Source organism: Dromiciops gliroides, chromosome 2 (genome assembly GCF_019393635.1).
Source record: "Dromiciops gliroides isolate mDroGli1 chromosome 2, mDroGli1.pri, whole genome shotgun sequence".
Taxonomy (NCBI): Eukaryota; Metazoa; Chordata; class Mammalia; order Microbiotheria; family Microbiotheriidae; genus Dromiciops; species Dromiciops gliroides.
The window spans coordinates 227,851,714-227,878,306 of NC_057862.1; the positions used below are offsets into that span (position 1 = coordinate 227,851,714).

The 26,593-nt window shown below is 36.0% G+C and overlaps 1 protein-coding gene and 1 non-coding gene across 4 annotated transcripts in view; both read left to right on the plus strand.

Moving 5' to 3' along the window:
• The window catches only part of SEL1L (SEL1L adaptor subunit of ERAD E3 ubiquitin ligase), a 75,552-nt gene that overhangs the window by 31,866 nt on the left and 17,093 nt on the right, over positions 1–26,593 (plus strand). For 2 of the 3 annotated variants that reach the window (XM_043981968.1, XM_043981969.1), the window contains exons 6-14: positions 55–217; positions 1,241–1,294; positions 1,383–1,442; positions 4,980–5,061; positions 7,065–7,219; positions 8,577–8,633; positions 12,772–12,840; positions 14,345–14,422; positions 16,676–16,738. In XM_043981968.1, coding sequence (XP_043837903.1) covers positions 55–217; positions 1,241–1,294; positions 1,383–1,442; positions 4,980–5,061; positions 7,065–7,219; positions 8,577–8,633; positions 12,772–12,840; positions 14,345–14,422; positions 16,676–16,738 — 781 coding nt within the window. Of the gene's footprint in view, positions 1–54; positions 218–1,240; positions 1,295–1,382; positions 1,443–4,979; positions 5,062–7,064; positions 7,220–8,576; positions 8,634–12,771; positions 12,841–14,344; positions 14,423–16,675; positions 16,739–18,184; positions 18,354–26,593 lie in introns of those variants that run through there. The other variant, XM_043981970.1, reaches the window with a different exon arrangement.
• On the plus strand, positions 24,152–24,256 carry LOC122744813. The gene has a single exon (XR_006355156.1). It is a non-coding gene; the product is annotated as a U6 spliceosomal RNA (small nuclear RNA).

Below are 26,593 nucleotides of genomic sequence, written 5' to 3' on the forward strand. Positions count from 1 at the left end.
AATTTTTATTTTCTACTTATAAAAGATGCTAATTTTTATTATTGATCTTTTAAGGGCATATCGGTATCTTCAAAAAGCAGCAGATATGAACCACACCAAGGCCATGGAAAAAGTGTCTTATGCTTTTTTATTTGGAGATTACCTAAAACAGGATGTCCTTGCAGCAAAGGAACTGTTTGAGAAACTAACCGAAGAGGGTTCACCCAAGGGACAAACAGTAAGAATGCTTTTAGGGGACCCTCTGGGCACATACAGATTCCCCATATATTTAGTAGTCTCTTTTCTCACCCTCTCTCCACACTTCTGCATGTTGAAGAGTAAGATCAGAAGGTAAAATATCTTTTATTAAACTTCAGCAAAGGTTCGCGTCATGTCAATTTGGTCATTCAATCTTTCTGCTTATTGACAGTAGTGTTATAGTAAGTCAAAACAGTTTTATGCCACAACTTACTGCATTGATCTTGCTGAGGCTTACTTATTTAAGTCTGCAGAGAAGAAAGAAACAAAAGTACCTTTAATATGAAGTCCACCACCACATCTTCAATTTCAGAGCACCTAGAATTATCATTGTACCTTAAAATCTTTGTTATTAAGCTTTTGAATTTATTTATAGGTAAATACCAAACACCATTAAATAAGTCTTGTCAAGAGGATAAAAACAGCATTAGTACTCTTGAGAACTTACTCAAACTGTCTCCTATCCTGTGTATTCTGGGTTTTGATATGTAGTCATTATAAATATGAACAACTTTCAAAGCTGTATTTTTTGTATATATACAAATTACATAATTGTGTGTGTGTGTACACTTTACCCAGTTTCAGTGGTTGAATATGTGTGATTTATTTTGACCTTGGCTTTCCTTTTATAATGTAATCTCATAAATAAAGAATAAGGTACAATTCATATATCAGCATATTCAATCTTAGGTTGGAGCACTAGGGAATAAAACCCTTTTTTTTCTTTTTCTTTTTCTTTTTCTTACTAGTATATATCCCAGTCTGAAAAGTAGGAAAGACTTTTACAGAATCCTAAGATAAATAAAGATAATTTTTTTTGTCTTTATTATTTACAGTTCCTAGAGTGATTTCCAGGGCTCTGCAATTCCACAACAGTCCTGGTAGTTCATCTCTGGGGCTAGTATCCCTTTGTACAACTCTTATACTGTAAAAACATAAGTCTAATTATAAACAGCTTTTGCAAAAAAACAAGTCTTATTTTTTATCATGTATTTGCTTTCAGGCTCTTGGCTTTCTCTATGCCTCTGGACTGAGCGTCAATTCTAGTCAGGCAAAGGTAATCCTCATAGAGCTTCATTCTGCTTTCATTTGAACTTGATGAAGCTGTGTCCATGTTCATTTAAGTGTTTTCCACTCTCTTGTAGGCTCTGGTTTATTATACTTTTGGAGCTCTTGGGGGTAATCTAATTGCTCACATGATTTTGGTAAGTAAGAGCTAATTTGGAGAAAACCGTTTATGTCATTGAAGTGGTACTTAGTAAGACTGCTTAGCAGTGGAGGAAGATTGTTATATTTGTAAGAGCTGTGAGGTTTTGTGTGGGGTTTTTTCAGTGTAAATTTATTTTAGTACTTACATTAATTTATTTTTTTGTTTTGTTTTTTGGTGAGGCAATTGGGATTAAGTGACTTGCCCGGGGTCACACAGCTAGTAAGTGTCAAATGTCTGAGGTCAGATTTGAACTCAGGTCCTCCTGAATCCAGGGCCAGTGCTCTATCCACTGTGCCACCAAGCTGCCCCCCTACATTAAATATTTTTTACCAAAATCCATCAAACTCTGTTTTGTGTTTGTGGCATTCTGTTCCCTTAGACAGATGATGATTGACATAGTTCACTCATCTTGAGAGGTATAATATCAATGTAGTGCTTTAAGGGCTTTACATGTTATCTCATTTGATTCTCAGAACCACCCTAACAGATAGGCTCTATTATTATCCTTCTTTTGCAAGTGAGGAAAATGGCAGAGGTTAAATGACTTGCCTAGTGTCCTACAGCTAGTAAGTATTTGAGGCAGGATTCAAATTCCTGTCTTCCTGGTTCCCAGAGTCAGCATTCTCTCCACTACGCTACATGGCTCCTATAAAAATAGAAGAAATTTTTAAAAATAATAATATGGCCCCTGACAATCTATATTTGAGCAAAAATTGAGTAACAATGAGATCATTTTCTAGTGAAGTCATCACGGACTTTCCATTTTGGATGATAAGATTGTATCTTTGTTTTGGCTTGTCTAAAAGATGTAGCACAGACTCTTTTTACCAAAGTTGCTTCTCTTCTTGTGTCAGGGTAACTTGTATGCATTTACAGGTACATTTCAGGTATCTTGCTACCTCTGGTTTCTGTTTCCTTTTGCAAAATGAACGCAATAGATTGAACTATCAATCTTCTTACCAAAAGTAGCAAGATATGGATCACATACGTTCAAAGCTGGAAGTCAACTTGGACATTATCTGGTATAATCCCTTCACTTTACAGATGAGGGAACTGAGACTCAGATGGAGTAAAGTAACTTACCCAAGGTAGCACAACTAGTTAGCTGCTAAGCTGTTAGCAATAATTTGCTTCATCTAATGTACTTTTCTAACTCCTTATCCTTCACCTCCCTACAGCTTTTGACACTATTGACCATTCCCATGTTTCACAGTGGAAAGAACACTAGATTTGAAGTCAGAGTTTCTGGGCTGAATCATAGTTCTGCTACTTATTATCTTTAAGATAAGATTATATCTTTGTTTATATCACATTTATAAAATGAGGGGCTTGGATTAGCTCAATCTCTAAAGTCCCTTCCAGCTCAAAATCTATGATCCATGATTCGTCTCCTTGGGTTTTCATGACACCGCTTTCTCCTAGTTCCCTTCCTAGCATACTGCTCCTTCTTAGTCTCCTTTTCAAGATCATCATCTTAGTTCCACCTCCTAAGTGTGGGTATGTTCCTGCCATGTCTAATCCAAGTCTTTCTCCAGGACATGTCATGAATCAGTTCTACTTCCACAGTAAATCTCATGTCCATCCCCTTCTCTTCATTCACATGATGACCACCCTACTTAAGGACCACATTTCCTCTCTCCTGGAATTTTTATAATAGTTTCCTAACTCATCTCTACCCCTAGTCTCTTCCAGGTTCCCCCCGTCAACTCCATCTTCCACAGAGTAGCCAAATTCAAATTCCAAAAGCACTGGTCTGACCATGTCATTCTCTGATGCAAGAAACTAGTGGATCCCTCTTGATTCTAAGATAACTTAGAAACTTCTGTTTAGCTTCTGTCAGTGTCTTCTGCCTACCTTTTCGAGCTCATTGTATATTATTCTTTCTTGTCCTTTCCATTCCAGCATAACTGGCTTGCTTACTGGTCCCTATATCAATATCCTATATCTCCATGCTCTGCATAGGCTGACCCCATGCCTAGAATGCATTCTTTCTTTGTCTTTTCTCTTAGAATTCCCGGTTCCCTTTAAAGTTTGGTTCAAGTGCCAATTCTTATGGGGAGCCTACCCTCATTAATCCCACCACTACCACCAGTTGCTTGTGCCCTCCTCCTAGAAATTATTTTGTTAGGTATTCAATGTTCCATTTTCTATATACACATTATCTCCCCCATAATAGCATAAACTCACGGGGGGTAAGGGCTATTTTGGTTTTTGTCTCTGTATCCCTGTTGTTTAGCACAGTGCCTGGCACGTAACCAGTACTTAATAAATGCTTACTGAACGGAACTGAAACAATTCTGATTTCTTTCCCTTAGATGTGAATAATTCTACAAATAAGTTAATTTTCTGAATCTATTGAATCTACAATAATACCTCATTTATCAGGAATTTTTCACCAAATTAGGCATTATAAAGCTTTTACAAATATTTAGTTTACCCTTTTAAACAACTATTTTTAAACCATTTTTGATGAAAATTTTTTCTTTTTTTTCTTTTTTCCTTTTTTGCGGGGCAATGAGGCTTAAAGTGACTTGCCCAGGGTCACACAGCTAGTAAGTGTCAAGTGTTTGAGGCTGGATTTGAACTCAGGTCCTCCTGAATCCAGAGCCAGTGCTTTATCCACTGTGCCACCTAGCTGCCCCCTTGATAAAATTTTTAAAGAACATATTGCAGGCACACTCCTTCAAATAAGATATGAAATACAATTCCACTTTTGGTTGATGTTTCAGGGTCATCATTACAGCTATTCAGAAATTAATGCACCATGCTATATAATACAATATAACAGTATCTATTCAGAGGTTTTGCAGTCAGTTGTTATTTAATGCTTCTGTCAATGCATTTGCCTCTGGTAGCCATCATACCCTCAACTCATATACATCTTACTCCAGCCTTCTTATTTATTATTTTAAATCTGCTATGGTTTGAGAAATCAGTTAATCTTTTTTCTTTTTTTTTAGAATTGTGTCTAAACTAAAAACAAATAAGTTTCAAGTATGGCTTTCTTCTGTGAGAAAAATGTATGATCGTTAATGCATGGACTTTCATTTCTAAGGGTGTATCAGAAGCCAGTTGTTAAATTTTCAGTGCAGACATTTACTCCTCAGACAGCAGCAAATGCTATTAAATGGGGCTTGATTTATTGTTTTGTTTATTGCCTAGGCTTAAGAAAGAGATGAGAGTGTTAATAATGCAGATTAAACTTCAAATTTTGCCCTACACGTATTCTTTTTTTTTCCTCTGAAAAGCTGATTGTTAAAACATTTACCAACATATCCCTGTTCAATTTTGGCACACAGAGCCTTTTTTTTTAACTTCCTTCCTGGTTCCCACCTGTTTTTTAAATAACTGAAATTATTTGTTAAATTGCTTTACAATTAGTGAGGTATTGTCATAGTTGGGTGAAACAATAGCAAAAAAAAAGTGTTTTCATTATGATTTAATTACTGGTTCTTTAAATAAGGCTACTGAAAAACACTATCCTTGTTTTATATTATAATTGACTGTCAGCACTTTCCTTTTTCTTTTTCAGGGTTACCGGTACTGGGCTGGGATTGGAGTCCTGCAGAGTTGTGAATCTGCACTCACTCACTATCGTCTCGTAGCCAATCATGGTATCTTGCTTTTCTCCTTTCCTTTATTAATTTCAGAATTTGTCAATAAAATTTGTATCTGGATTGTTTACTAATAAGAATAGCTAACATGTATATTGAGCTTTAAGGTCTTCAAATCACTTCTATATTTTGAAATCTTTACACACAATTGTATTGTAGCCTCCAGTAGAATAATCTACAGACTATCATAAAATCTCAAAATTGAAATTACCCTCAATGGTCATCTAATCCAACTCCTACCTGAATAAGAATCCTTTCTTACAAAATCCTTGACGAGTGATCATCTGGCCTCTTCAAAAATTCTAGTGAGTGGGGCAGCTAGATGGCGCTGTGGTTAAAGCACCGGCTCTGGATTCAGGAGTACCTGAGTTCAAATTCGGCCTCAGACACTTGACACTAGCTGTGTGACCCTGGGCAAGTCACTTAACCCCCATTGCCTGCAAAAAAAAAAAAAAATTCTAGTGAGCAAGGACTGGCTAATTGCCAAAGCAGCCCTTTCCACTTGAGGAAAACACTCATCATTGTCAGGAAGTTCTTCCTTACATTACACCAGGATCTTCCTCTCTGCAACTTCCAACTGATGTTCCTGATGCTGCCCCCTGAAACCAAACAGAGAAACTCTATTCCAATCCTTCCTCCATACGACAGCCCTTCTTGTACTTAAAAACATTCATCTTATTCTCTTCCCCATGGTCCCAAGTTTTCTCTTCAGGCCAAACATTACCTCTTCTAGATGCTCTCTAGTTTATCCATGTCCTTTCTAAAACATGATATCAGAATCGAACACAATACTTCTGATGTACTCCAGGATATATTAGAGCTGGATTGTCATCTCCCTATACCTAGTTACTCTGTCTCTCTCAGTGTAGCTTAAGAGCTCAGTAGTTTTTTAACTGCTATATCACTGTGTTTACTCATTGAATTTACTATACACTAAAACAGTATGATATGACACAGACTCTAGTTAAACTTGCCCCATTTTATACTCCCTTGGGCTTGAAAGTACAATGCCTGGATCCCAATAATGATTGGTATGACAACTTTAATTTGCTCCATTTTGGGCAAAGCAGTTCAGTGGTCAGGCAGTTTGTGGCCTTCCAGAGCTCCGGGGCATTCGCCATACTGGTGTCAGAATTAGTAGGGCTTTAGCCCTATGACAGCTCAGAACTCTCAAATTCATTGGATCCACCAACCTCATCTGTCCTAGATATTGAGACTACAGACACGTACCACTATGCCTGGCCCATTGCTGCCCCTTCGTAATGCTTACCACGACTTTATGTGTTCTGGAATTTTGTCAGGAATCAAAGTCAAGCTTGTTGGCCTATAATTTTCAGATGCCACTCTCTTCCCCACTGCATTTTTTAAAAATTGAGACATCTCTTTGTCTCAAATCCTTTAGCACCTCTCCCATTTTTCATCCTTTTGCAGAGATCACCGACAGTGGTTCGCAAATTTCATTTATCAATTCTTTCAGTAAATAGTTTGTCTATGCCAGGCAACTGAAATTCATCAAGGATATCTAATTCTACTCTTACTGTCTCTTTTCATGGGAGACTAGTTTATTGGGTTTTTTGGTTTTGTTTTGTTCTGTTTTTTGTGGGGTAGTGGGGGTTAAGTGACTTGCCCAGGGTCACACAGCTAGTATGTGTCAAGTGTCTGAGGCCAGATTTGAACTCAGGTACTCCTGAATCCAGTGCCGGTGCTTTATCCACTGCACCACCTAGCTGCCCCGGGAGACTAGTTTATTATAGGTTGCTTATATTTTTTCTCTTTTGGCTTGTGCTTTCTAGATTCTTTAGTGTAGGAGGGAGAAAGGAGCAGAAGTCCTTGATCTTTTAATATAACTTATAGCTTGCCTTCCTATTAACCATGATATTGAAAAATTCCTTTAATTATGAATAAGTCCATAGAAATATTTGGTAATTTGCATTGCTGGTATTTCTACATGAGATATTACATTTCCATGTGGTGTGTTAATGCTGTTCCCCTCTTGTTTTCAGTTGCTAGTGATATCTCACTGACGGGAGGCACTGTGGTGCAAAGAATTCGTCTGCCTGATGAAGTAGAGAATCCAGGAATGGCCAGTGGAATGCTAGAAGAAGATTTGATTCAGTATTATCAGTTCCTAGCTGAAAAGGGTGATGTACAAGCACAGGTACATTTATCCCTCATGTTGGTGGGTTGAGGTGAGGGTATATTAAATCTTAGCTATTTTGATCTGAGTTGTGAACATAAAAATTAGACTCTGGGAAAAGCAATCTGTCACTGGCCATCTTTTGAAAAGGAAGATCACAAAGAGGATAGATAATAGAATGCTTCAAAAACCAGAATTTAGCAATGACAGAGAATAGCATCCAGTATTGACTAGAAGATTATGTCATTTGGGATTGCATAAGGTTTTTTGAGTAGGGGATATTCTTTAAGCATTATTGGTCTTAGATTTTAAGCTCCTGAACTGATAAACTTTGTCTTTAATTTGGATTATACAGGATACAAATCAGTGCTGTTTAGAACCTTAGTTTAATGTATTTATAACAGAATTCAACAAAAAAAGAAGCTTCCATACTAATCATAATTTTTTCCAATAAATGTTTCTTTTATTCTGGTTTATAAATGCCAAATGACTGATGTATATCAATTAGAAGAAATTTATCTAATTTTGAGACTAACAAAAGTTAATTTTACCCATAAAATGCCAATAATTGTAAATTTATTATCTAGCTCACAGAACACAAAAACACTGATGCATTAATCATTTTGTCTGTGAATTATTTCATCCCATTATAGGCTAAGGCAAGCTAATAACACTTCTCTTAAAGAGTTACGGAAGTCTTAGTTTTTGTTTATTTGACTGTAATCAACCCCTTTTTGACTGATTTCTTTATTGGTGTAGTTTTGTGTTCCAATAACACCACAGCAATAATACATTATTTTTTGATACCATCAGATTTAAGGTTTCCCCAGAGAAAATTGTACTTAGTAATAGCATTATTGTTATGATAATCAACTGTGAAAGACTTAGCTACTCTGAACCATGATTTAAAACAATTCTAAAGAATTCATGATAAAAAATACTATCCATCTCCAGAGAGAGAACTGATGAACTCTGTAGATTGAAACATTTTTTCACTTTCTTTTCTTTCTTTTTTTGTAATATTGCTGATATGAAAATATGTTTTTTCATGACTTCACATGTACAGTGGGTATGATATTACTTGCTTTCTCAGTAATTGGGGGAGGGGCCAGAGGAAGAAGAATAATTTGGAACTCAAACTTTTTAAATGTTTAAAAAAAAGATTTAGGGTCCACAAAGTATTTTATATAGATTTTCTTATTTACTCTTCACAACAACTGTAGGTTGTACAAACTATGAGTATTATTATACCTGCTTTATAGATGAGGAAACTGAATTTTAGAGAGCCTAAATGGTGACAAAACTAGTAAGTATCAGAAGATAGATTTGAACCCAGGTCTCTCCTGACTTCAGATTTTTGACTTTTCTTAAATTTCAGGTTGGTCTGGGACAGCTACATTTGCACGGAGGGCGAGGAGTAGAGCAAAACCACCAGGTAACTTGCTTTTTTGGTCTGTGCTTTATGTCTTAGCCAGTTCTTGGAAGGAATAAAGTATAGAATAAGAAGGCTACAAATAAATAGAGTCCAAAGAATTGTTTAGATGTATGTTTTGAAATACTTTACATGTATAATAAGTATCATATTTCTTACTTTTTCAGTTGGTGGATGAGGGAGAGAATGTGAAACTGAAAAATAAAATGTAAAAAAAATTATTATTTGGATGCATCTATGGTATCACAAAATCTAAGAATTGTTGGGTCTTTTCAGTCATGTTCAACTCTCTATGACCCCATTTTGGGTTTTCTTGGTAAGGAATGGTTTACCATTTCCTTCTCTAGCTCCTATTATAGATGAGGAACTGAGGCAAACAGGCTTAAGTAACTTGCCCAGGGTTACACAGCTAGTAAATGTCTAAGGCTAGATTTGAACTCAGGTCCTCCTGACTCCACACCTGGTGCTCTATCCACTTCACCTTCTAAAGGCCACCCAATCTGTCACCTAACCTAAAATTCCCTCTGCAGTATTGCTGTCAAGTAATCATCTAGTGTCAACTTAAAGACTTCTAATAAGGAGAAATGTATCATTTTTGCAGTAGTTTCTCCTACTTTTGGACAGCTTTAATTATCAGGAAGGTTTTCTTTATTATTCTTATTACATTGAGCCAAAAGCTGCCTCTTTGCATTTTCTACCCATTGCTCTTAGATCTGTCACCTTAAGCCACGCAAACCAATTTTTAGACCTCTTCACATACCAGACCATTAATTTTTGCCATTATGCTTGTCTCAGTAGAAAAAATTCTGGACCTGAAGTCAGAGGATCTAGGTCTGACAGTTATTACCTGAGTGACCATGGGCAAGTTATTTCTTCTCTCTGCATCTGAGTTTCCTTGTACACAGGATGAAAGAGCTGGACTAGATGGTTCCCAAGGTCCCTTGTAGCTCAAAATGTATTGGTCTTATATTCTCCTTAAATCTTTTCTTTGTTAAACATCTCCAGCTCCTTTAACCAATTCTAGTATGGCATGGCATTTAGTCCCTTCACCATTCTAGTTGCCTTTGGACATGCCCAAAGTTATCAATGTCATTCCTCAAATTTAACACCTTCAACTAAACACAGAACTCCAGAAATGGTCTAAATAGGGTTGAATACAACAAGGCTATTTGTCACCTTGTTTTGGACTGTGCTGTTCATTATACAGACATGGATAACATTAGGTTGGTTGTTTTTTTTTCTTGCTTTTTTTTTTTTTGCTAACATTTTTCATATCATTTATATCACATAAAGCTTAGTAAAAATTGGTGCATTATTCTAGCCCATCAGGATATTGTCTATTGTGCTAATTATGACTTTCACCTTAATATCATTTGCAAATTTGACAGGCATATCTTCTCTGCCTTCCTCCAAGGTATTCATAAAAATGTCAAATAACACAAAACCAATCAAATCTCTAGGGCTCTCTGCTAGAGACTACCTTCCAAGTTGACATTGATCCTTAAGTTATTACCCCTGGGAGGTCTGATTCTTCAGTGCAACTGCAATATCCTCCACACCCAGTCCACATCTCTCCACAGTCATACAGCCTGAGAGACTGTCATATGCTTTGCTGAAATCAAGTTTACTATGTCTGCAACATTCCTTTGTTTAAGGTTAAGGTCAACAAAGAGCAACCGTTGGGTCCACATTCACAGACTCAGAATTTGAGATTTGTAAAGGATCTCAGGAGCTGACTAGTCCAATCCACACACAAAAGAAATATTGGAGAACATATATGACAAGGCGTCAATCTATCCTCTATTCAGAGACCTCCAAGGAGGCATAACGCGGCCTCTGTATAGTCAGCATTACTTGGAGATCCAAAAATACTTCCTTCAGAAATAATCCACTTCTCCCTCTCTAGAGGAAAAGCTTTGCACAGGACATTACTTAGTTTCAAATGGCAGTGGTCCTTTCCTGTTAGTACTTCACCTTCTTCCACCTTGAAACTTCTGATAAAGATAGCATTGCCCTATGCCTTTTCTGGCCTTTTCTTCTTTCTTTCCTCTCTGAAACTCTTCTGTTATTTCAAGGAACATTTTAGTCTCCCTGACAACTTGGATACACTTCTCTGGCCCTTTATCCCTCTCTGGCCTAGGTTAAGACCAACTTGTATCTTCTGTGTATATTTCCATGTTATTTGGTAACAGCAGAAATACAAACACTGAGTAGACTCTACAGGATTCCATTATGCTTCTTTGAAGCAAGCTACCTATCATTTTTTGGTTTCCTTTTAGGTAGCTCCCTTGGCTAACCCTTGTTGCCAACTGTCTATTTACTATGTCTGTTTTGATGCTAAGAGCTTAGCTGAAGGGAGCTTCTGATAGAGATTTGATTTTTTTAGGTGGGCTTTTCCCTTCTCAGCTGCATTTCATTAGCAATTAGTACATTACTGGTATGTCCTAATGCAAATAAAAGCTGTAACCAGAAGCTGATCCATAAGAAGAAAATATGTTTGGCTAAAGAAATCTTTGCACCTTGCATCTCCTTACTGTTGATTTGCAGATAGTTCCCAGTTATTCCTTGGCCACTTGGTTCTCATCTGCTTTTATACTTCTTCTAGTACATATCACCCTTCCACTATTTCTCATTCTGTGCTGTTCTTGTTCAGACGTCTTTATGTGATTCTTTTAATATCTTCAGAGGACCAATGCAGCACTCAGTCTCTCCCTCTGTTATCCTTTACTTTAACTGTGTATGACCAACACACCTTTTCTTTCAAATTCATCCCTTATTGATTGCCTATATCGACTTGTAATACTTAAAACAGTAAATTAAAATAAATACCAACTTCCACTCAGACATTGAGGAAGCCAAAGAATAAAAACACAAAGTCACTATATCCCTTAAGACAGAGATTCATTATTTAAGAGAATAAATTCAGTATTTCATGCTTAGTATTCAGTCTGGTATTGTTCAGAATATGATAGACATGGACATTTTTAAAGTAGGTGGCAAGAGATATATACATATATATATCCCTTGGGATTCTTATTAGAAAGTAGTTTGTGGAATATGGGAAGAGTAATAGAGAGCAAGTCATGTGGAGAGGAGAAGCTTTTAATTAGAAAAGCACTTTAGGGGGCAGCTAGGTGGCACAGTGGATAGAGCAACAGCCCTGGATTCAGGAGGACATGAGTTCAAATCCAACCTCAGACCCTTGACACTTACTAGTTGTGTGACCCTGGGCCCTCCCCCCAAAAAAAAAAACAAAAACAGAAAAGTACCTTAGTCAACCATACTTTTTAATATGATTATCTCATTGAAGAATAGTTGCTTTAGTTAAACATTTTTGTCATGCACAATTGCTGAATATTCATACAAAGATTGTCAATTTATAAAAAATCAGAATATATCATTTCATTTTTCTGGGATTCATAGAGTATCCACAGTATCTTGCCATGCCGTAGGCAATCATTTGGAATGCTGGTTATCATTGTACTAAAGAATTATGAGATAGAATTCCAAATAATAGAGTTTAGTGTACGCTTTTTTTTTAATATTGCAATTCTGATTCTCTGTGCTGAAGATAGCAAATTTTGTATAATTGCCAAAGTCTTTGAAAGTTTCCTTAAGGAAAAGTAGGAAGAGAAGGAGCTCCTAAAGCATGTTGATTCTATGTAGGTTTAAGAGTCTTTCCAGAAAGGATTTTTTTTTTTTTTCAGTTTTTAAGTAAATCTGAGATTGGCACATGTGCATGTACACACACAGCACACATACATGCAGAGGTTTACCCAGTCTCAGCTAGAGCCAAAGCAGATTGAACAAGTATTACGTGTCTTCTTTCTTCATCTGTGCTTCTTTTCCCTATAATCTATCTAAAGAAATATTCATAGCTATTAAGCTTAGGTCACGTAGCAAATTTCTTTGTATTTGCAACCATGAAGTAACTTTTATTGACATGTTATTACCCTGTTAAGACTTCCTGACCAAACAAACTGCTTCAGGATTAAATGGATTGCCATTTTATAATCTCGTTGGATAAATTGTTTTATACTTTCAAACCACTGCAACATATTTCAGTGTTTATGAAACTATTTTGATCAAAAGCTATCAAGAATAAAAAGGACTAAATATTTCTTAAATTATTTCCTCATAGAGAGCATTTGACTACTTCAATTTAGCAGCCAATGCTGGCAATTCACATGCCATGGCCTTCTTGGGAAAGGTACTGTACATCTCTACAACATCTTTATGAGTAATAAGATATGGTTGTGTGTTTAGCTGATATGTTATTCTGACTTTCTTCCTCCTTGCCAAAAATAAATTAAAAATTAAATCTTCCTTTAAAGACCATTATATCATCTAAGTAGAAAGAATCATGCTGAGATTTTCTTAAATTATTTAAACTAAAAATGTACACAATTCCTTTCAGAGGTTTCATTCCCCTTTTAAATCAGATGTAAAGATTTCGCCCTGCGTCCCCCCCCCCCCGCCCCACAATTGTTTCCTTTTTAACCTTGGTGTTACCAGATGCAAAACCTTTTTAATTTTATATAATAAAATTTTCTGTTTTATCTTTTGTGATCCTCTCTGCCTCTTTTGGTCATGAACTTTCACCCTGTCCATAGACCTGATAGGTATTTTTTTAACATATTTCTCTGATTTGTTTATGATGTGACCTTTTATATTTAGGTCATGTACTCATTTGGGTTTATCTTTGTATAAGATTTGAGGAATTAGTCTAAATCTAATTTCTTCCATAATGCTGTCCACTTTTCCCAGCAGTTGTCAAAAATTGAGTCCCTACCCCAATAGCTGGAGTATTTGTATTTATCAAATACTAGAGTATCAGATACCTTTGCTTCCATGTGTTATGTGACTAATCTGTTCCACTGATTATGAAAAATTTTATTTTTTGCATTTTACATTTCTCATTAATGAGTTAAAACTTTTGTGTTTATTGTAGCCCTCTTTCCATGGTAAGAACCAATAATTAGTATTTGCCACAATTTTTCTCTTATGAGAGATATCACCCAGTTCTTAGTCCATAGTTTTGGGTTTTTTCCCCTGTAGCAGGAATATATTTTTACATGTTTTAATGACTTACTGAGTAGATGCTATATATCTTGGCATGATCCTATGATCCTATTTTAACCTATTAACTATTGATTGATAACTGTGTTAACAATATGCAAAAATGAATTATCAGCATAACTAATTAAGACAAGTTTACATGGGACATTTCAAAAGCTGTTGTGCATATAGGAAAATGAAATATGTACAAAGTGACCAAAAAAATTTGGTCTTAATCGTAAATTACAATGTTTCCAACCATTATAGTAAAATTTCTTGGCTGTCACACAAGGTAAATGGAAAGGTTTTTTGACAACCTTTTGTTTAGGATCTTTTAAATTAACTTAGATGTTTTATTGCTCTTGGTTAGAGGTACCTGAAGAAAAGATTCCTTTTGTATTAGGGATGAAAAAATGACTTGTTCTGGGACATATACTTTTTTTAGATACTGGTTCATTTAAAGGTGATGTAAAATATATCTGAATATTAGAATACCATGACTTTTAAAAATATTTCACTCATTTAATGCTGCTTTACATGTTTTCTTAAGGGAAATAAGCTTTGGTGTGGAACATTGAATTAGAAATGAGAAGAAAATATAGTAGTGTTTTGGTGGGATATTATTGCTCTTACCTAAACTCGTTTATCTTTCCCAGATGTATTCAGAGGGCAGTGATATTGTACCACAAAGTAATGAGACAGCTCTACACTACTTCAAGAAAGCTGCTGATATGGTAAGATAGCCAGCGTTTTGTATGTGACAAAATTTACTAGCCATAAGGATTTACCTCCAGTTTCTTTGATGTGAATTATTTGAATTGAACTGATAAGGAAAAAATGTATCCCAAAAACCATTTTTATAAGGAAATATTTTGAGAGAACAGGATACCATCCTGAACCTTGGATATTCAATTCCTTTTTTTATTCCTATTGAGGAAACATCTATAATCATATACTCTATTTTAAGACTTAATGTACTGAAATATTTAACCCATCAGCTATATTTGGTACTCTGAATTTCATAAATTATGTTGACTTTAATATTACCTTAAACTTTCTTTTTACTAGAATAATTTTAAAGAAAGATGATTATTATGTCACTCCAAAGTCACTAAATTCCATAGGCTTCCTGTTATACTCAAGAACAAATGTAATCTCATTTTTGGGGGATTTAAATCCCTTTATAATCTGATCCCAACCTGCCTTTCCAGTCCATTATTCCTCTTCTTGCATTCTTTGGTCCTGCCAAATTTACCATCTTACTTTTGCTCATACATAACACTCATTCCTATGCCTTGAATGCAAGTTCCTCATCACTTCCACCTCTTATAGTAATACCTTTAACATCATATATAGACTCCATTTGACTTTTTTTTTTTAAGTGAGGCAATTGGGGTTAAGTGACTTGCCCAGGGTCACACAGCTAGTAAGTGTTAAGTGTCTGAGGCCGGATTTGAACTCAGGTCCTCCTGACTCCAGGGCCAGTGCTCTATCCACTGCGCCACCTAGCTGCCCCCGTTTGACTTTTAAAATCCTTCACAGTGAGATCCATGTGTAGATTTAAGGGGCTTCATGAATTTGTATGGAAGAAAAATATATCTTTATTTTTATTTACTGTCAGCTTCCTTTGTGACCCTTTATATCTTATTTTATGCATCAAAACATTATTCTGAGAAGGGAGTCCATAGGTTTTACCATATTGCCAAAGACTTCCATGACACAAAAAAGGTTAAGAACATAATCCTTCCTGATCCTCCCCCAATTACTAGTACTTTCCCTTATATTTAGTATCACATGAATATGTACATTTTTTTCTTGATATAATATAGATTCCTTATGAAAAGGATTTATTTCATTCTTTGTACTTGTAATTCTAGCACCTAGCAGAGTACCTGGCTCAGAGTAGGTGTTTAATAAATATTTGTTGCTTGATTAAAATCCCTAATCCCTAAAGTCCCATAAAATATAGCTTAAGCACAACCTTCTGCATGAAGCCCATCCAACTGTTAGTGCCTTATTCCATTCCATACTCAACTACCTTATATTTATTTTCCATTCATTTTGTATATGTATACACACAGTGTGTGTGTAAATATGTTTGTGTCTACACATACACACATTTATATACATATATGTATGTATACACACCCACGTACACTAACTCTTTAAGAGTAGGAACTGTTTCATTTTTTGCCTTAATGTTCCCAGCACCTAGCAGGGTGCCTGGCACATAGGAAACATTTAATAAATGCTTTTTTGATTAATTAATACTTGTTTTTTGTCCTTTGGGGCACGAAACAATGATAGGCTTTCCTTCTTACCTTTTTCTAGTTTATCTCCTGACTTCTGTTAGCAACATTGCCCTAATACAGTTCACAGAAACTTTTTTACTACTTTACCCCATTACTCAGGGGGCTACATAAAAAACAAACATAGCAGGGGCAGCTAGGTGGCGCAGTGGATAAAGCACCAACCCTGGATTCAGGAGTACCTGAGTTCAAATCCAGCCTCAGACACTTGACACTTACTAGCTGTGTGACCTTGGCCAAGTCACTTAACCCCCAATGCCCCACACAAAACAAAACAAAAACATGGTTTTCTACATCCTCTCAAATAGAAAAAATTAGGAACTGCTGTTTTTATATGGAATGCAACAGACCCGTTTTGTAGAGGACAGTAGCAATTTCAGTTTAGTCATGAAGGTAACGTGGAAAAGAATATCCTTCAGAAAAGTAACTAAAAACAGTCACGATTCTATTTCTTTACAGAAAAGTTGTGGAAAAGTTTTCTATTGTCCTGAATTCCATTCAGTTTTAGTCCTTGCAAAGAAAAAATAATTTGTATTCTAACTTTTAAGTATTTAATATATGTATATCCATATATCATTTCATTTGCTGTCCCTTAATATCTGATTTATGCATTGCATTCTGTCTCAAATGAATTTTAATTTGTATTTCTAAACTATCCTTTACCTTGATCTTTTTCAGGGCAACCCAGTTGGACAGAGTGGACTTGGAATGGCTTACTTGTATGGAAGGGGAGTTCCAGTGGTAAGCAATCATTGTAAAGCATTATAATCAGTCAAAGCTGAGCCCTTTATTATCATTCAGGAATTGTTGTTTAGTTGTTTCTCCCCCTCTTGTTTTAATGGTAACTAAATATACCACATCTTACTCCTGTCATCAGTGGCTTCCATTTCCTTAGATAGATAGCCTTCCAAAATCTAGATCCTATTTCCCTCTCCAACATTATCTCCCTCGGGGAATTATGTTCCAGTCAAACTTGTCTATTTGTTGTTCCCTAAGTAGTTAATAGAGCAACCAAATATTTCTGATACATACTGTGTATGAAAGTACTATGCTAAATGTTTTAGAGTATACAAATTAGAAGACACTTCCATTTCAATTTTTAAAATTGCTCCATGAGTATAAGTTGCAGAAGACTTGAATGGATGTAGTTAATGGCACTGTGTAAAGAGTCTCATTTTCCCCCATGTGCCCCAGCAGTTATCCAAAAACAGAGCCCAAGTTCAAAAAAGTGAACAAGAAATTCAAAGAGAAACATTAATAAACTCCTTTATTAACAAGCAACTTCTGTGTGGCCAAGTGAGGATGTCATCATGGCCTAAAAGTAGATGGAATGAAGGGGTAGTGGTAGCATACAGATAAGGTTGTTCCTCACTCGGAATTTAAGGGGATAGAAGAGGCTTTCCTAGCCCATGGTGAGTTATATTCTCCCTAAATGGGTGCTGGACACTGTGGGGTAGTAGAAGAAACACTGGATTTTAAGTCAGCAAACCTTGGGTTCTGCTTACTAGAAGTGGGTCCTTTAACTAGCACATAACCTCTAAAGACTTGAGTTTCCATATCAATAAATTTATGGGATTTTACTAGATACTCTGTATTTGCCCTTCTCACTTTCTGTAGTTTAGGAGAGAAGAATTGATGTCAGTTTGAAGCATGAAGGGGAAACTAGACTTGGGCTTTCTAATGAGGTAAACAGTAGTGAAGTTACAGAGGACATGCAGTCACTTTTATCCACAGTGGCCCCACAGAGTCAGAACACCACAGTAGGACCAAAATACCATGCAAAGGATTTTGAATTTAATTTGGTAGACAGTGAGGAACCATTGGAAGTTTTTAGTCAGGGGAATGACATAATAAGGGGGGGGGGCGTATTTTAGAAAGATTAAAATAATAACTGCAAGAAGTATTAGAGGGAATAGTGTCTAGCTATGGGACATCTGTTCGTTTCATATCACCATCAGTCATGAAAGACGCTTTTGAATGAGGGTGTTAAAACGTAGAAAAGATTAACTGCAACAGACAGCACAAATGAAAAATGAGTAAAATGGGAATATAAGGGTATATAATTTCATGGCATTCCCCATCAGTAGCGTCATTACTAAATTTTGTGAACACAGATTGAAAGTCTTCAGCTCTTCCTTCATAATTTCAATACTCCCCCTCTTCTTTATTGTCTTTTTCTTTCCTTAGTGTCAAGTCATCCCTGGTAAGAGGCTCTCCAGAATCGCTGTATTCAAGGCCCCAAATAGTAAGGCCCTTTCTGAAATACTGTACAGGCAAACCAAAGGGCATGTTAATGGAGGCCTGGTCTGTTAGCCTAAAGCAGGCCAACCAAGTTAATTAAAAGTTCAAAAGTGAATTGCTGGCTCAGTACAGCAATACTATTTCACGGTAGCAGGCCAAAAAGGAAGAAAGAAAGAAAGAAAGAAAAGAAATGTCATTTTTGGGCTAAGATTCTCAAAAAAATATATATATTAAAATTGATTTGTGAATTTACTTCATTTAAAAATTTTTTAAAGCATTTGTTGATGGCTTTTGTTTTTACATCATAGTCATTTCATATATACATATTCCAAATTAAAATTCTTGCCTTATGAGTAAAATGAAATAATTTAATAAAAATAAATTAAAGTTAATTTAAATAAAAATAATTTAAAGCATTCAGAACAGCAGCCAAATCTGAACATATTTATTTAAACATAATATTCTGCCCTAGCTGTCTTCTACTATGAAGGAGTTCGAGTTTGACTTCTTTTAGTGATCTTTCATTACCTTTTCCTAGTTATTTATATGGTTCCTTTAGCTCTGCTTATTTCATTCTATATTAGTTCATACAAGTCATCCCATGGTTCTTTGTGCCTAATATTCATCTTTTCTTACTGTACAATAATATTATATTTCATATACCCTAGTTGTTTCAACCATTCCCCAAACTATTGGTACCCACTTTGTTTTCGGGTTTTTTTGTCACTATAAAGAGTGCTATTAATATTTTGATATATAGTGAGGCTTTGAATCTTTTTAACTTCCTTAAGGTACTTGCATAGTAGTGGAATCACTGGGTCATTGTAGACAATTTAGTTTTTTTCCTTGCATAATTCCAAATTGTAATTCTGAACAGTTGGAACACTTCACAGCTCCACCAACATTACATGAGATAACTTCCCACCACCTATCAATGCCCAATCTTATGTTGTGTTTGTCAGTTAATATGGTATTAGGGTTCTTTTAATTTGCATTTCTGTTTTTAATTTTTTTCTGCACTTAAAACACCAGAAAAAAAGCATTTCCATGCACGCAGAAGATCACAAAAAAAGAGGATTTTATATGAAACTGAATCTTTTATACCACTTACTTTTTTTTAATAATAAACATTTTTACTTAAAGTTTTGAGTTCCAAATTTTATCCTTTCTTACCTTCCCCCATCCCCTCCCTCCTACCCCCTCTCTGAGATGGTAAGCAATCACATACAGGTTATGCATGTGCAATTATTTAAAATATTACTTTATTAGTCATTTTGTACAAGAAAACTTGAATAAAAGAAAAAAATGAAAGAAAGTGAAAAATAACACACTTCAGTCTGTGTTCAATCAGTATCAGTTCTTTCTTTGGAGGTGGATAGTATGTTTCATCAAAAGTCCTTTGGGATTGTCTTGGATCATTATATTGTTAAGAATAGTTAAGTCTTTCAGAGTTCTTCATCAAACAATATTGCTGTCTCTGTGCACAATGTTCTCTTGGTTCTGCTCTCTTCACTATACATCAGTCCATACAAGTCTTTCCAGGCCTTTCTGAAATCATCCTGCTTTGTCATTTCTTATAGCATGATAATATTCCATCACCATCATATACCACAGCTTGTTTAGCCATTCCCCAATTGATTGGCATTCCTTTAATTTCCAATTCTTAGCCACTACAAAAAGAGCTGCTATAAATATTTTTGTACAAATAGGTCTTTTTCTCTTTTTTGGGATGTCTTTGGGATATAAACCTAGCAGCACTATTGCTGGATCAAAGGGTATACACAGTTTTATAGCCCTTTGGGCATGGTTCCAAATTGCTCTCCAGAATGGTTGGATCTTTTTATAACTCCACCAACGGTGGATTAGAATGCCACTTTTTTAAAAATTATGTAATAAATTCTATATGTTATTTTCAAAACTGTCCTACTTTTTTTGTTGTTTTGTTTTTGTGAAGCAATTGGGGTTAAGTGACTTGCCCAAGGTCACACAGCTAGTAAGTGTTAAGTGTCTGAGGCCGGATTTGAACTCAGGTACTCCTGACTCCAGGGCTGGTGCTCTATCCACTGCACCACCTAACTGCCCTGTCCTACATTTTTAAAAAACTGTCCCACATGTCTTTGCTTCTTTCTGAATTTCCTTCTTTTCTCTTCTGTACATTTTAAAAAATAGTTTGTTTTTTTTTAAATTGATTCAATTAAAAGCAGAAAGAAAAGAAGAAAATTTGTAACAAATAAGCATAGTCAAACAAATAAAATCCACACAGTGGCCATGTTCAAAAATATATGCCTCTGGGGCAGCTAGGTGGCACAGTGGATAAAGCACTGGCCCTGGATTCGGAAGGACCCGAGTTCAAATCCAGCCTCAGACACTTGACACTTAGTAGCTGTGTGACCCTGGGCAAGTCACTTAACCCTCATTGTCCCCCCAAAAAAATACATATACATATGTGTGTGTGTGTGTGTGTGTGTGTGTATGCCTCTTTTTCACCTTGAGTACATCCATCACCTTTCTGTTAGTAAGTGGGTACAATTCTTCATCATGAAAACATGGTTAGCCATTGCTTTGATCAGAGTTCTCAAGTCTTTCAGGATTGGTTTGGTTTTGATTTGGTTTTTTTAATTGCTATTTTTGTTATTTTTCTGGTTCTGCTTACTTCAGTCTTTTGCAGATCATACTTCCCAGGACTCACTGTAATAGTCTCATCATTTATTTTATCAATACAGTATTATAGCATTCACATACCACAGTTTTTTCAGCAGACCCCAGATTTAAGGGTACTCCCCTTTAGTTTTCAGTTCTTTTGTTTGTTTGTTTGTTTCTTTTTCAGGATCAAGACATTTGTTTTTCTTGTACCTGCTTCATTCCTGGCATTCTTCTCCTTTTTTTTTTTTTAATTTTTTTTTAATTTATTTTTTTTGTGGGGCAATGGGGGTTGTGACTTGCCCAGGGTCACACAGCTAGTAAGTGTCAAGTGTCTGAGGCCGGATTTGAACTCAGGAACTCCTGAATCCAGGGCCGGTGCTTTATCCACTGCGCCACCTAGCTGCCCCTTTTTTTTTTTAATTTATTTTACATCCTCCTTCTTAACCACTTCTCTCCCTATCTCCATTTGTTTCCCTGCTCAGTTTGATATCTTTCTAACCTAAACTCTGTGTGTGTGTGTGTGTGTGTGTGTGTGTGTGTGTGTGTGTGTGTGTGTGTGTGTTCAGTACTCTTTTCTCTCATATGCTCCTCACATACTCCAGTTATGAGAAATAGCAAGTTGCAGTTCCACGCTTTATTCCTCCTTTCTACATTGAGGTATTTCTTTTACCCTCTCTTCTCTTTTCTCCTTGAATACCCTCAGAAAAGAACCAATTAATTCCTTCTTCTGCCCCATTCCTCTGTTTTTCTTTGAAAACTTGATTTTTCTTGATTCTTTAGGGGTTCTTAACCTCTGTTGTGTCATGAACTCTTTTGACAATCTAGTGAAGTCTAATGACCCCTTCTTCAGAATAATGTTGTTATTATAGAAAATGCTAAAATCCAGTTAGAGGTTAGTGAAAATAAAGATTTCTCCCCCACATCCCAATTTACAGACCTTGAAATCTATCAATAAACCCAAGGTTAAAAACCCCCTGCTCTATTACAATGTTAGCACTGTATCATCATAAGTCCCTCACTAATTGCTCAAATAAATTTACCTTTACCTTTCTGGTTTCTCTTGATTCTTTTGTTTTTGTACTTCAAAGTACCTACTCATACAAAAAAAAAAAAGAAGTACCTACTCCGTTCTGGACTTGTTATTAGAAATGCTTGGAGGTCCTATGGTCCATTTTTCTCCATAGGACTACACTTTGCTTTGCAGGGTAAGTTATTCTTGGTTCTAAGTCCATATCTTCTGCTTTTTGAAATATTGTATTCCAAGATCTCCTCTAGTTTATAGTAAATACTTTCAAGTCTTATGTGGTCCTAATTGTGGCTCCTTAGTATTCAAATTCTTTTATGGCTATTTTCAGTATTTTTTTCTTTGACATAGAAGCTCTGGGTTTTAAAGCTCTAGGTTTTAGCTGACATTCCCTGTACTTTTCCTTTTGGTCTAACTTTGATGAGGTCATCATTGAATTTCTTTTTATCTGCACTTTGCCCTCTGGTTCTAATCTATCTGGGCAATTTTCATTTATGATTCCTTGAAATATAATGTTAAAGCTCTTTTAATCATTTTTCAGACAGTACAGTGATTTTTAGATTCTCCCTGAACCGTTTTCCAAATCAGTTATTTTTTATGAGATGCCTTACATTTTCTTTTAGTTTTCTTTCTTTTGATTATGTTGCTATCTAGCTGAGTCATTGGTATCTATTTGGTCCATTCTGATTTTCAGGGAGTGTCTTACTTAGGTCAAGTTTACAATTTTTTGTTCTAAGCTATTTCTTCTCCTTCTAGTTCTTTACTCCAGATCTCTTATTTCATTTTTCTATCTCTTGCTTAATTTTTTGAGAGTCATGTAGTCCTTTTTTTGTTGCTTGTCTTTTTCTTTGAGTCCCTGCTTGAAGTTGTTAGTAGGTTACTATCTCCTGATTTGGGGTATTTCTGGATTCACAATTATTTATAATAGTTGCTGCTACCTTCTTTCCAGCCTTAGTTCTTGAAGTACAACTTATTTGAGTGCCAGGCTCCTCTCCTTGCTTCACTTTTGGTTGAGATGACCAGGGTCTCTTTGGATCCTGTGCTTAACTCTACCTCCTAGAGTTAGGCCCTTCTAGATTTTTGATGCCCAGAGTACTGGATCTTCAGGGCAGAATCCAAGGGACCTCAGTGACTGAGCACTGAGCACTACCACAGCCACACTGCTTCCTTCAACTCTCTGTTGCTTCCAGCATCCACACTGTGGGTTTCTACTTATATATTCTATTACCATTTATCTGTTGGGAATGGTCCTTAGTGTTATACTTTCATCAAAAGCCTTTAAATTTACTACAGTAAAATTTTCTGTTATATTTTTATGATCTTCTCTGTCCTTTGTTTAGTTAGAAATCCCCTCCCTAGCCCTAGTTGTGAAAGGTACCTGATTTCATTCTCTTCAAATTTTTCATGCTGTAATCTTTTATTTTCCATTTTTGAGTTTTCACCGTTTTGAGTTTTGGGTAGTTTATGCTATAAGGATTTTGCTGAGCATTTATAAAAGAAAATTTGCAATTTCACTTGCTGGAGTTGTTCAGGAAGTTGTAATTAAGCAGTAATTAATGTTATTGTGTTGCCCATCCTTCTAGCTTAAGTCCTTCTTTCATGAAGTCAGATCAATTCAACAAATATTTATTAAGCAGCTCCTATGTGCAAGACTCTATGCTAGGCTCTGTGATAAAATGAAGAAAAAAGTTCCTCCATTCAAATATGTACTTCTAGGAAATAGGTGGATGCACATGTACATAAGTAAATAAATACAGTGTTTTCAGAAAATACTACAAAGTAATTTCTCGAGGGAGAAATTACTAATAAGGTAAAAGATTAGGAAAGATGCTTAAGAGGAATGCTTTGAAGGAAGTTAGGAATCCTACAAGATGGAGGTGAGAGGAGTTCTCTTAACTACCACAGTTGTTGGTGATCATTTTCTTCCCAAGTTCCCATAGCAATAACTATACTACTCATTTGGCACCTGTCATATGCTTCTTTGTATTGCTATTTAACTTTATATGTGCTCTATTTCCCTAACTAAATTTTAAATCCTTAAGCCCCCATTCTTCTCTCTCCTAAGAAATGGTCTTGCCTCCTACTTTACTGAAAAATTTGAGGCCATATGTCAAGAGCTCCTTCATTTCTCCTCCTTCACATTTCAGAACAACTCAATATCTTTACGTTATCCTCTTCTCCTTTAAGGTTAACCCCTCTAATTGTGTCCCTGGGAGAGGCATGTGGTACAATGGAAAGAATACTGGTGCTTGCTTCGGCAGCACATAACTAAAATTGGAACGATACAGAGAAGATTAGCATGGCCCCTGTGCAAGGATGACACGCAAATTCGTGAAGTGTTCCATATTTAAAAAACAAAAAGAAAGAAAGAATACTGGATTTGGATTGGAGAGTCTTCTGGGACCTGCATTGTCTTCCAGCTCTGCCACTTTCTTATTTGTTACACCCTGGGCAAGTCATTTAACCTCTCCAGACCTCTGTTCCTCATTTTTTTAAGTTCTTTTCCTCATTGGTATTTCTGTAGTTTTTAATATAAAAAGCCCTATTCTCCTTGATCATCTCTCTTCTCTTGGTCTCTATGACACTGTTCTTTCCTGGTTGTTCTCTTCTTGCTTTTGGTGATTTCATCTGATTCCATGCTATGAGTTCCAAATGCACATCCAGGTTTTTGTTTGTTTGTTTTGTTTTGTTTTCACATCCAGTTTTAATCTTGCTCCTGAATTCCAATTCGTCAACTGTAACTCCCTGCTAGACATTTTCACCTGGATGTCCTGCCTGAACCTTAAACTTGATGTAATCAAAACAGAACTCTTCATCTTTGATAGCTGGTAGTTAGACCTACAAAATATTTAAGGAATTGACACAGGCATAACACCACAGTTTCTAACCTTAGCGTCATCCTAGACATCTCCTTCACTCCACATATCCTTTCAGTTGTCAAGCGTTGTATCCCTTTCTCTGTATTCTGACAGCTATCACCTTAGCTCAGGCCCTCATTCACCAGAATGTTGTAATAACTTTATAATTGGTCTCAGGGTTTTTTCAGTCTATCCACTCTCATTCATCTTTCCTGTAGCTGTGCAAACAATCTTTCTTAGACACAAATCTGACCATTTCAACCTTTAGTGGCTCCCATTGTGTGTAGGGATGAAATACTACTGATTTAACTTAGCTTTAAAGGCCCTGCACACACTATCTCCAACCTACATTTTAAGACTTGTCTCACATTCACACATTGCCACTAAAGTGTCCTACTAGTTTTTGTTTTTGTTTTTTGCATAAGCCATTAATGCCCTCTATCTCTGTTTGAATCTTGATCTCCTTTCAGTAGTACTAGCTCAGACACTACCATGAAGGCTTCCCTAATCTTATTCAAGTTGTTAGTTCTTTCCTTCCTTAAATCTTCCTAGAGCTCTTTTTGTTCTCCTTTGACCCCATCACTGCCTACTTTGTATTTTACTTATCTGTATATATGTTGTATCTCATTAGTAGAATGTAAGTTCCTTCAAGGCAATGTTTTTTTTTTCTTTAGGTATTCAAATACTCCCCCTCCCACCCCCCCACCCCCAAAAAATCCATGGTGGAATCTTGGTCCTAGGCATTCTTGATTTTGTTGTACTTCTAGAAAGCTTGATAATACTGCAAAGAACTATGGGTATATGAGATATTGCTATCCTAAATGACTATGGGAAAGTGCTTTTCCATAGGAAAAGCCGAACAATCAAAATGCTTATGCTATATCATTTCTCTGTTAGCATTTTACCTTTTTCTTTGGAATATTCCAAATCCCACTACTTAGTCACTAAGCCCCACTGACTCAACTTTATATGCCTTCATTAATCTCTTAACTTTGTATACCTTCATATATCGCTCAGCTTTATATATCCTCAATTATTTTGTTTACTCTGGACCGAGCTCACTCAAAAGAGAATAAAAAATCCTTCCTTTGTTCAGCTCAATAAAGAGCTTTCTTCTTGACACAAGTGTAGAAAGACAGAATATGGGAGGGTATGTACAAGATGTCTCCTGGCTTCTCTAATTGAATTCAAAACACTGATTTTCATAAGACTAACTACACACTAGCTGTTTCATCTCAAAAATCCATAAAGATTATGAATATGATTTTCTAGTAGTTTTATACATTTTAACTCAAGTCCCTAACAAGTAAATGAGATGTTCTATCAGTTTTGATTTAAAATTAATTTCTTCCAGGGCTGCTAGGTGACACAGTAGATAAAGCATTGGCCCTGGATTCAGGAGGACCTGAGTTCAAATCCAGCCTTAGACACTTGCCACTTACTAGCTGTGTGACCCGGGGCAAGTCACTTAACCCTCATTGCCCTGCAAAAAAAAAAAATAGTTTCTTCCTGTGTTAATTTACCACTAGTATTTTTGGAAGACAGGCAACTGTGTAATTTAAGATTCTAAATGTGGATTCTAATCTGTTCCCCCAGTTTGGGGGAAACTGACTAAAAATCACTGATAAAACAAGTTTAGGTTTTTAAGGGTTTATTGGAAAATAGAAAGAAAAAGATTGAGAACAGAATTCTAACAGCCTGGCATTCCTATCTTTCCTCAAATTTCCTGTGAAGTCCTCTGCCGCCACCACCGTCAAGTCAGCAAGCCCAAAGGCCCAGCGCTCTCTGTGCAGGCTCCCTTTCCTCCTTCCTGTCTCCTCCCAGAACATA